The sequence below is a fragment of the Lygodium microphyllum genome, chromosome 1 (genome assembly GCF_053477565.2).
Source record: "Lygodium microphyllum isolate KBCC chromosome 1, Lygodium_microphyllum_v1.1.10, whole genome shotgun sequence".
In the NCBI taxonomy this organism is placed as follows: domain Eukaryota; kingdom Viridiplantae; phylum Streptophyta; class Polypodiopsida; order Schizaeales; family Lygodiaceae; genus Lygodium; species Lygodium microphyllum.
The window spans coordinates 63,427,653-63,439,494 of NC_141135.1; the positions used below are offsets into that span (position 1 = coordinate 63,427,653).

The 11,842-nt window shown below is 41.9% G+C and overlaps 1 protein-coding gene across 2 annotated transcripts; it reads left to right on the forward strand.

Annotated features, from left to right (window-relative positions):
• The first annotated feature begins 2,642 nt into the window (after positions 1-2,642).
• Positions 2,643-5,260, forward strand: LOC148041193 (peroxidase 49-like). Of its 2 annotated transcripts, none has more exons than XM_087677778.1 (4): positions 2,643-3,166; positions 3,465-3,656; positions 4,374-4,533; positions 4,766-5,260. In XM_087677778.1, the coding sequence occupies exons 1-4, from the start codon at positions 2,933-2,935 to the stop codon at positions 5,173-5,175; spliced, it is 996 nt and encodes a 331-aa protein (XP_087533904.1). In that variant the 5' UTR covers positions 2,643-2,932; the 3' UTR covers positions 5,176-5,260. The 2 variants fall into 2 exon arrangements, with proteins under 2 accessions (XP_087533904.1, XP_087533894.1); XM_087677768.1 differs by having other exon boundaries at positions 2,657-3,166; positions 4,368-4,533.
• Positions 5,261-11,842: the final 6,582 nt, after the last annotated feature.

The following is an 11,842-nucleotide window of genomic DNA, read 5'->3' on the forward strand; positions in this document are numbered from 1 at the left end:
ACCTTGTAAATTATGGGTTCTCAAAAATTGGAAAGGTACCTTTTTCTTTCAAGCTAATATAAAAAGCTCACTTGTTAAGTAACATTGCAAGTACCAACAAGGGGCATCCCATACTGGTTGTTGGGAGTGTGAGCTATGGGTGGTCAATGGTTGAAATCCCACAATTGGGTGGCTATGTGTGGTGCTGCACATCTGGGTGAATATAACTATCAAAAGGCATTTTTAAATACACATGAGAAAAAGTAACAATGGAATCAAAAGCAAGAGACTAACTTCATTCAAGAGCTAGAGAACAACTTTCATTTAATATTGGAAGTAACTTTTTGAAAACATACTAAACACTCCTCAAACTTGGAATTTGTTATGTTCCAATTACTATTGTCTAATAGAGATTTAGCAAGGTAATGACTCTATAGGACTTTCTGGCCCATCTCATGATGTGATGCTTTTCCTTTATAGATTAGAGAAAACTGGAACATGCACATATGCGTGCACGCACGCAAAGCATAGATACCCAAAGTTATCACGTGGGTAGCATTAATAAGGAGATAGCAACAAGTAAGATTGTTTGGAGATTATGTCAAAAGAATATTTGTTATTTTTGTATTAAGAAACATGACTAAACTTGGTGACATTATGGGTTTGGTTTTAGCAATAAGCCAGAGAAAATCCTTAATGATCTATGTAAGGAAAATGATAGGAAAAGAAAGTAGTTACTTAACATGAGCTAGGTAGCCCTATTGAAAATTCCACACAAGTCCTTAGTAGCTAGACTATAACTAAATATGAGCTCTACGTTGACCTTTTGTTCTCCTTTTCTCATTTGTTGGTCTCAACAAGCCATTCCAAGTAAAGAAGCTCCTTTTGAAAGCATCTCCATCATGCACCAACCTCAATATGGTATATATATATATATATATATATAGAGAGAGAGAGAGAGAGAGAGATCACTATCCTCTTATTTTATATTTGTACTAAGTCCAAAAAGTAAAGTTTCAAAAGAAATGGCCCCTCATTTTTTGTCTAGAGATAGATTTGAGGATGAGTACTTTTGAACAAGGCTAGAGCCAAAAGTACCTTTAGATTGTTTATACATTGCATGAGGAAAGTCTTACTATTGTACTCACAAAGCCAACGCCAAGACAAGCTTGATCTTGATGTTTAAGTTAGTTGTCTTGTCTCCTTTGTTGACAAATAGGGTGTTAACATCAACCTTATAACTAACTAACATGCTGAGTATCAAGTAATTATGGGGCTAATTGATGACATATATGAAAAGCAAAACTTCAAAAAGCATGATAGGTGAGTGATGGTATGTGAATATAACGGGTGGGTGATAGCATGTCAACCATTGCATTTATTCAATGAGCTTGAGAATTAGAAACAAGTCTCAAATTTGTTCTAACCTTAGGTCCCATCTCTCCCCTTGCAAAGACAAGTAAATAAAAGCTTAAACCCATGTAGATTACTAGTGTCCTCATCTTTTTGTTCAATGTAATAAGCTAGTAAGGCATATCCAAGTCCAAATTTCAATTGAGTGTGTGCTTATAAAGTGGGATCTCTTCTGTTGAATCAAAATCCATCTAGACTGCGAGTACTTCTAGATCGAGCTTTCTTTAAGGTAAGGGCTCTCGTAAAAGAAGAGCCTCTGATAATAGTAGATTCGTTTAAAACATACTTGAAGACCCAATACAATGACATTGAGGATAGCCTAGTGGCCTATAGTGTATGACATGTGACCTTCCTACTGGCATGCATTCAGAGGATCAAAACCTATCGTTATTTTGGTCCGAGTGTGTTTTTTGGTTCTTTGTCCTTCAATGCACCATTTTTGTGGGTGTTTCTTATGAATGCAAACCCATTAATAGATTATCGATCCATAATTGAGCACTTGCAAGTGGAGCTCTCTCTAGACTAAGTGAGTGTATCCATGCGAGGACTTGCAAAATGGAGCTTCGAATTCGCGAATAGTTTCATGACATCGAAAGGCTCTGGCGCCTTTTCCTTGTGACAGGAAGATCCACCCGACCAACCTTCGATAGAGGACCGCACCAGCAGACGAATAAAATGGACAAAATTACTTCGACTCCAACAGCACACCTACAGCGGCAACAAACAAAGCCTTGTCCTGTCTCTCTCTTCTGTTCACAAGTCATTTTGTTGTTACAGCTATGGTGCTTTTTCGCTCACAATATGGGTATCTCATGTCCTGCTCTGGAATCCTACATACTGTGATCATTCGGTCATACCCCTTCAAGTAAATTGCATCTCTTTTTCAACATTTCAGATATTATGAAATTCGCACTCTGGGCAGGCTTTGGATTTTACAAAGAAACTGGGCCACTTCGGGAAAACTTGCCCTTTATTAAGGATTTTGGCTGGTAACTGGGGAAAATGGTTCTAATTCGTAAGCGCTGTTTGTTGACAAGGATACAAGCAGATTAGGTAACCCTGGACCAGGACATATATTGCAACAATTGTTACTACTGCTGCTGATGCTGATGCAGCTGCTGCTACTACTACTAGTGCTACTGTTGTGCTGCTAGTACTAACCCCATGTACTAAATAGTAGTACATGGGGGTTACTTAGTCTAATACTACATGATGTTACTACTTTGCTGCTACTATTAGTACTGAATTTATCACTCCTACTGCTATAAAAGCAGGAGGCTGATCTGCTTGCATCCATGGCATCAAACGCTCACACACAAAGAAACATTAAGGCTGCTGGCAGATGCCACGTCGTTTAGAATATTATAACACCAAAAGAAAGGAGGGCATCCATTAATATAAAGAACGGGCTGTATCCCTGCAACAGTACTGCAAGACTGACTCTCTCTCTCTCTCTCTCTCTCTCTCTCTCTCAAGCTGAACGCTTTTGCAGGAACCGGCCCCCCATTCAGGCTCAGACATCCTGCCCCTGATCTCAGCCATGGCCTCGCTGCGATTGTCACTGGCTCAGCTTCTGATGAGGCTAATTGCAGTGCTGGGCATGGTGGCCGCCCTGCAGCGGCCAGCGTGCGCCCAGCTCAGCAATGCCTTCTACGCCAAGAGCTGCCCCAACGTGGAGCAGATTGTGCGGCAGGGGATGCAGCAGGCCGTGCAGAAGGAAGCTCGAATGGCGGCCTCAATCCTGCGAATGCTCTTCCATGACTGCTTCGTTCAGGTTCCCCCCGCGCCCCCCTCCCCTTCCTTTAAAATCGATGCGTACGTAAAGCATTGCATTGCATGCATGCATATTTGTATATCTTCGTATGTATCCATGCAAACATTATATCAATAAGCGCATGTGTGCGTACGTTTATATGAATATGTATCCATGCATGTGTGTGTGCCTATTGAGCAATGAGACCAATTCACTAGTTTGTCTGTCACAAGCCCATTGAAGCACCAACATGTAGGGAGCACATGGTCTATGCTTGTACCAGTCTAATCAGCAGTGCTGCTAATCTGACCTCCTTCAGGGGTGCGATGCATCGATAATGTTGGATGACACTCCCACCTTCCAAGGGGAAAAGACCGCTGGCCCCAACAATAACTCGGTCAGGGGGTTCGATGTAATCGACAACATCAAAGCACAAGTTGAGGCTACGTGCCCTGGGATTGTCTCCTGTGCTGACATCCTTGCATTGGCCTCTCGTGACGGTGTTGTTCTGGTATGCTATTAGTATTAAAGGCTCACCTTTCATGAATAGCACCCGATCTTGTATTGCAATATTAGGCACAATATTGGGGACCCGATCTAACTAATGAATAACTCGAGGAAAAAGTGCAAAATTTGCCCATCCTTCATCGACCAAATCTTGAGCCCAACTAATTGAATGAACAATGCCGCCTAGATTGCCGCACATGTAAGCTAGAGATGTTCAAGCACTTGTTTCAAAATGTGATTGGAATTGGAACATTAACAATACTCAAAATCTGTACGTATTCAATGTAAACTATAGAATATTAATAGAATTAAACATTAACCATACGAGAAATGTGTATTCAATTCACAACAGAATAATAGAATGAGAATGTGAAAAGGCATCCTACCTATAAGTAAGTTGTTTCTTGCTCAAGTTTAATAATTTTTCAAAATCTTGCATCACAGAAACAACATATAACAGACCATAAAGGCAATGGAAATGCATGACGATCATTCAAAAGCCAAGGCCACCATCATGGGAATATACATCTAGCATGACCAAAATAACCGAAATTGTGTTGTATTCATTTCATTCGTTGGCTTGTTTAAAGACATGTATCTATTATATCAAGTAATAGGAAAGAAAAACATTTGGTTATCTTGTAAAATGGCATTAAGATGTCTCATAAAACAACAAACAAGTTCATTGTGCTTCCTACATGTCTCATGATACTAGTTGAAGGGACCTGCTTGGGAAGTGCCACTTGGGAGAAGAGACTCAAAGACTGCAAGCTTGAGCTTGGCCAACAACAACATTCCTGCTCCCAATTCCACACTTGCAACTCTTGTGTCCAAATTCAATGCCCAAGGTCTCACATTAACTGATCTTGTGGTGCTATCAGGTAAAGATGCAAATGCTTCCCTTCTGTTCAATTAGTGGCATAAACTTTTCTAAAGCTTTCCTAATTTCAAAAATAAACTCCTTTTAGGAAGCTTTTTCTTAAGCTTTGGATCACAATTTCCTCAGAACCATTTTGCATTTGTTTTATTTCATTCAATTACTAGAGTGTAATCTCATTCCAAATTTCTATTAACAAGAAATTTGTGGCTACTTTTGTTGTTCTTATATGATAGGTGGGCACACAATTGGTCAATCAAGGTGTGTGCAATTTAGGCAACGTTTGTACAACCAAGCAGGTAGCGGCAAGCAAGACCCAACGTTGGATGCAACATATGCCCAGAAGCTAAAGGCAGGATGCCCACAAAGTGGGGGTGACAACAACCTATTCCCACTAGATCTCTATAGCCCCACCCTATTTGACAAGCAATACTTCATGAACTTGGGTGTGAACAAGGGCCTTCTTAACTCTGATGAGGTCCTATTCACTGCATCTTCTGCCACTGCCCAACTCGTCCAAGATTTTGCTTCTAGTCAATCAGATTTCTTTGAGAGCTTCAAAAACTCTATGGTCCAGATGTCTAGCATTGGTGTCCTCACTGGAGCTAGTGGTGAAATTCGTAAGAATTGCCGCAAAACCAACTAATTGCACTCTTTTGTTGTACATAATGTGAGCATAGTGAGGATGTTTCTACACTCCCACACATAATAAAAGTATCATATTTCTTCAATGGCTTCTTGGGAGCATAATATTAGATATCTATTGCACAATATTGGTTTTAAGGTCCTTGTTTTGCCTACATAAAGTGTCTAGCATCACTATCCACAATCTTGTGATCTTGTACATATTCCGTGTAAGCATCTTGATCTTCTCCATTCATTCTTGTCTTTTACCCACACGTAAAAATCACATTGACATCAACTATAGTATGAGTTACTAACCAATTCATGTTAATACATGAGCCACTTTGAGGACATCTTGTTACCCTTCGTATGTTGTATTGAATCATAAGGCAAGCACATGATTGGACCCTAAGGAGTTAAGGAACTAGCAAAACCTTGCAAGGAGTAATAGTAGTTAGATATTTCACATGCAAATGATTAATTGGTCTACAAGCAATGCCATGTTAGAGATGTTCACTCAACTCCAAACCATTAACGCACACTTAGAAAACATTAACAAAGAAGGATTTTCTTACATGCATCTTAGATTTTTAAAAAATTTCTCAATCTCCCACATTTTGTGGAAAAACCATTAGTTTAAAAATTCTTAAAATTAGCTCAAAAGGGAAAATGTCTCTTGAGAAGTATAATGTGCTAGTCATGATGTTGGTGAAATATTAACGATAAAAGGATACAAGCTCCAATGTTAGTCATCAATATAAGATGAAAAACATTTAATGTGGGAGCTTTCGTTCAACCACTTAGACCCACAGACCGCTTATTGCTTCAAGTGTTTGAAGCCAAGTGCAATGGCTACCTCTCACATAGTGGTACGTCCTCTCACACCTACGAGTGTAGTGAGCTTACCTCCATGCTCGATCAAGTTGCCTCCTCCCTCAAGCACTCCGATAGCTCCACGATCCAAGGTGCAAGGTCGATCCTCAAGCTCCAAGCTCCATGCTCCATTTTCACGCGTGAGATAAGAGAAGAAGAAGAAGAAGAGAGGAGAAGCTGGAAAACTTCTCCATCATGGTCCCTCATCCTCACACACTCACTCCCTCACACTTCCTCTCTCAAGCACAAGCACAAGCAAGCAAGAACAAGAAGAAGAAGAAGAGAAGAGGAGAGCTAGTTCTGGCCACACATAAGAATGACCTTCTTCATTCACTTTTTGCCTTTTATATAAAGCCATAACCCTAATTCCCTTTGGGCACCCATCCCTTTTTACATGACCGACCATCTAGCCTAGGTCCTCTTTTCCTATTTCCTTCCTATTTGCAAATTTGTGCCTTTACCCATGCATGTATACATTTACAAATTGCACAAGAGGGAGCCTGACACTCTTTTACAATGATTTAGAGTGCATTTTTATATTTAAAATGCACCTTCCTTGAAATTTTAAGGTTGTCCTTGCGCTTTTTGCCTTTTTTCCTTCCATTTCTTCAGCTAGGGCCACTTTTTTTCACTTTTCCCTGCCTCTTTTAAATTTTCCTTTTTCTTTCTTTGCACTGGGATTAACATTACCCCCCTCCTAGGCGAGTGCCAGTCCCATGGCACTTGCTACACTTGTTGATGAGGGCTCGCGTGGTTGAAGGGTTGCCATGTGGGTCGGTGATGGGGCTTTATGGAGATTGAATGGGGAGAAGAAGCATATAAATTGGATGATGGATTGCGGAGGCCGAGAATAGATTTGATTGGGTAGTGGGGACCTTCAATGTCAGTGGTTGATCGCCATTGTTGACTATACTTGAAAAAGAAAGAGGAAGTGCACTACTTGGGGGTGTGTCTACGCCACTGCGCAATGCTACTACATGGTGTTCATGCTAGTGAAACTAGGAGTTGGGTTGAACCTCAGGGAAGCTTGTGGTGTTGTCCAACACTTAAGGACCCAATTTGTGTATAGGGAAGGTGTTGTGGGTGTAACTTAGGGAGACAGGTCTAACCATAGGTGCGAGCACAAACTCCCTAGGTGTGTCTTGCCCTTGATGTGTGCTAAGTGTGAAGTGGGGGGACAGGAAGGTCTAGGGGGTTAGACATGGAGCTAGTTGACCAAGGCCACTAGACATGCCTAACTTGAGGACCCCTAGGTGCAATGTTTGTGGCACTCTGATATACATGGAAAAGCTCGTTGTTCCTTTCCTTTTGCTTTGTGTGGGTCTTTTCTTTGTTTTCTCTTCTTTTCTTTTTCTTTTTCTTTCTCTTTTTTTTTTTTTGGAGATTCATTGGGAGGAAGCATGCTAGACATCATCTTGATGCTCTACAGTAGTTACATTTTGAGGGGGACCTAAGAGATTTGCCAAGGAATGCATGGCTTGGCATGGAGCCCTTTGCTCTTTTGACTGTACTTGTTGTGGCTAGGGAGGGGGCTTGGTTCCTACACATGTTCTTTCTTTTATTGATATGATTTAGAATCAAGCCCTTCTTCTTGGACTAGCTCCAATGGCTCCTATTGAGGTGGCTGCATTTGCTATTTTGGCTCCCCAAGCCCTAGCAAGGAGAGTTCCTGTGAGGTTCAGTCAGTTGAGATTAGGGGAGCACGTTGCTCCTCTATCCCTAAGCTAGTGTTAGGCTTAGGTGTTGTGGCATGGATTCCATGCTATAGCACCCTCCTTCTTAGATCTAGGTTTATTTTTAGTTGTTCTCTTCTCCTTCCTTTTGGCTGCGTAACATTTAGTGTACACACATTGTTGCTCTAGTCTTCTTGTCTTGACAATGACTTTGCTTTCCACCAAGAGGCCTTCACTCTTGAAATGGGCCAGCTTGTAGGATACATCTTTGCTTCCATTTTCATTATAACAATATCCTCCTCCTCTTGTTGCCTTAGTCATTTTTCCTCCTCTTCTTGCATTTTCGCCTGTGCTCTTCTTCTAGTCTCTTCGATTCCTCCTCCACCCTTTGCAGTTCTTTGTTTCCTTTGGACGTGGATCGAGTTTTACTTATGGGGATGTTGAGAGTGATCTTTTCCTCTTCCCTTGACTCGACAATTTTTGAGCCTTGTTGCTCACTAGTTGTCCTCTCACTCCTCTTGCTATTAGATGGTTGGTCAATCTTCTTTTTGTTAGTAACTCTCTTCATGTTGTCCTACTGTTTCTTGTGGACTTCATCTCCCTCCTATTCTCCTCCTTGCTGAAAGTGAGATGGTTGGGCTTGCTGGGGTGAGAGAGTGATGCTCCTCTCAGATTGGTGATGGCTTCGGGGTCTTGTCTACTACTTCTCTTTCCACCTCCCCCAGACCTTCCCGAATGTTGGCAGTTAACACTTCTCCAAAGCCTATAGCGGAAGCCTTGGAGGCATGTTGTTTCCTCTCGAACTCCAGTATGGTACCCAAAGACTCATTTTCTTCCATCCTTGGTGTTGTGGCTACTAGTACCTTTGGCGATGCCTGCATTGTCTTTCGGATGTATGCATTTCAATTTTCCTCGTCTAAGGCATTGGCTGTAAGACTCTCCAGCAAATGGTACACCTATTTTGTTCATGAGAGCATTATATCTCTGGCTTGAGAAAAGGATGTGGACCATTTTAACCTGCAGGGGAATGGTGGGGTGGTTGATGGATGCCATGTTAATGTTCCTTATTTCGTTGAAGTTCTTAGAAATTCTATGCATCTGTTGTGGTTGATTTTCTGGCCAACCTTCTCCGTGTATCTATGGCCACATAGATCGACTATTTGTCTCACCGCGCCTTCCTTGTTCTCACCAGCTCTCTCAAATTGTTGACGTTGCGGTACCTTAGTTGGCTATAGACTTGTGTTTCAATGGCCAATCGGTACATGTTGTGTTCTCTTCCTCTGAGAAAGGAAGTTGACCTACCATCTCTAGTTACTGTTATGGCCCAATAACTTACAATTAGCTCCTTTGAGAGTACTTTTTGCAAAAAAGGAAAAAGTTTAAGATCAAACCTTATGGAATAGTGCGATTGTTTCAATAAGAAATGTGAACTTTTTATACTTCAAGCAATCCACACATTCCAAGCACGAATTCCATAAAAGATTTTCTTGAAGTATAATTTTCCTTTATTCATTCCCTCCCCCTTTTTTTTTTGCTTTTGAACCTTTTTTGCTTTTGAAATTCGGTTTGAAGTTTTGAAGTTCAAGACATATTTTGTTTTCCATCTTACCCCCTCCCCTTGGGAATGATGAAAAATCCTTTCTAGGATTGGAGGATGAAGGGTTAAGGGCATTTAAGCACATGCTTATTGGGCTCTACTTTGTCATGAGTCAACCGTAGAAGTTTGGGTTATACTCCAAGTGGGCATGATAGTCCATGTCATGAGGTCTAATGCCTACGTGTGTAATGTAGGTCAGGACATCATTGAGGAAGTCATCGGAGTTCATCTTGCTAGCAATATGTAGTTCTTCCTCAGTCAAGATTCGATCGAAATAGGGGTGGACCGTGACATATTTATCTAAAGGTCGTTTGCATGTGATGGCCAAGACTCTAGAATGAGGTAGGATCCACATAGGTAGGGTCATACTCAATGGTTTTGATTGCACGTCTCTTTTCGGCGTTGGTCATGATTTGGCAGCCCTCTTGTTTCCATTGGAGGCACAAAACATACCATTTTCGCAGAAAGAAAGAGTCAGAGTGCAAAGACCTAGGCACTGAGTTCAAGGTTAAACTTGGTATGTGCATTACTGCATCTTGGTCAGGCAAGTCAATCATGCCAAACTCATCATGTCATTCTACCCACTACTTCAACCCTTGCCATAACGTTGGGTTCTGCCTGACCAACTCTCCCAGAGGTAAGGTCACATGGGATGATACCAATGTCCTGAGCAAGTTTCCAGCTACCTACTTTTCTTTAGGCTCTACACTCTTTTACTGATGATCTTAGGCAGTCTGCCCACATGTGGCATCTTAGCTCTATCTATGTGGTGTTACATGGGATGTGGATGTATCCATTGATTTGAACCGAGTAGGCAAGAATGGTGTGCTCACACTAGAGAGCTCATCGATCTCATTTTCCATGATGGGTTCCACATCTTTTGGGTGCGCTTGGGCTTCTCTCACCCACTCCTTAACCTTATTAGCGACTCCTAATTGGTGCCTCCGATTGGGATATTCTCCAATCTCGGCACTTCCCTTTTCTGTTGTCTTAGGAGCAGACGTATCTGCTTTTGTGTTCGTGACTTGCTTTCCCTCTAGTAACATGGTGGACTATCTGTCTTAAGCGTAATCCTCACCTCATCTTTCTTTTTCCTTCTTCTATGGCTTCTCTTCCCTATTGAAGCCGCATCAAGGTCGCTAGGTCTTGGTATCGGCTTGCTTTTCCTGTGCTCGGGTCATGACATTCAGTGGAATTAGTGTGGCTTCACCATCAAGTGTTTTAACTCCAAACAGTCCCAATGGTACAGATGGCACGATAGCCAAACTAGTGGATGGTTTCCCCCTAGGGCACTCAGCATAAAAGTGTGTGATTCCACACTCAGGGCATCTCAAGTCAGCCTTGTCTCTATTAGCTTGCTTCCTTTCAGGACATTGAGATGAGATGTGTCATGGGTGACCTCAAGTCCAACATGTGATGGGTTCCTAGTTCTATCCTCCTAGATCTCTACCTCTTGCTCTACCCAACACCATCATTGGCATTGGTATGAAATCCATCAAGATGGGATTACCCTCATCGTCATACGAGATGTAAGGGTTTATGTATGCTTCGTCCTTGTTCGGCTCCTCTACGTAATATATTGGAGCATCTCTTGTCAGTGGATGGGTCACAATGGGTCCATGTGGTCTAGGGATCCCTGTGGGGTTAATGTCCATCCTAAGGACAGGTGGATTTGAATCATTGGGTGTTGGAAGAGCTAGTGGAGCTCCCCTTTCTCCATAATGTGGCAGTCCACTCCTTAGGTAGTAAGGCTGATTGTATGATTGTGGGTATAGCAACTGCCTCGGTAATCGGTAATGCATTGGATCATGGCCAAACTTACTGCAATTGGCATAGGGTATGGATCTAGGATCCATGCGCTTATTGGGGATAAAGGAGTCTCTGCCTAGCCGCTTGTGTATTACTACACTGATAGTACCCGCGCCTGCACATTGCAAGTGGCAGGCGCCCATCACCATCACTTTATTCTTTATTCTTTTAGTGACAGATGAATAAAGGGAAGGCTGATCACACATTGTGACTATTGGAGTTCCCATATTGTGAGTCTCTCTCTCTCTTGCTCTTGCTTTCCCATCATAGCTCTCCCATGCAAGCTTCGATCCTTCTCACCTTTCAACTAGTATCAGAGGATGGTTGTTTGAGCATTCGAGCTTGGTTTGTGACTCCTTTAGCAGTCATTTGAATCCCTACACCATTGGTTCTCACTGTTGGCAACCATATTCGACTCCTTCGAACTCCCGGGCTTCTTAGAGCACCTACCTGACCCATTTGGACACCCTCAAGGCATTCCTTTAGAATTATTGAAGCATTCTTATGAGTTTTTATTTTAGTTTGTAGGGTATAACAGGAAGGGGTTGCAAAAATTCGTTTTTTACTTCGGCTCTCCCTTGGCACACTCATTGATAGCTTGAAAACACTTCATTTGACACTTGGGAACATTCCCTTGATGCTCGGCATTGGTGGTTTATCATTGGCATTGATTTGTGGTCTAATTTACCTCAATCTAGGACTATTTTCCACAGTCCACAGGCAGTCACAAATAGAGT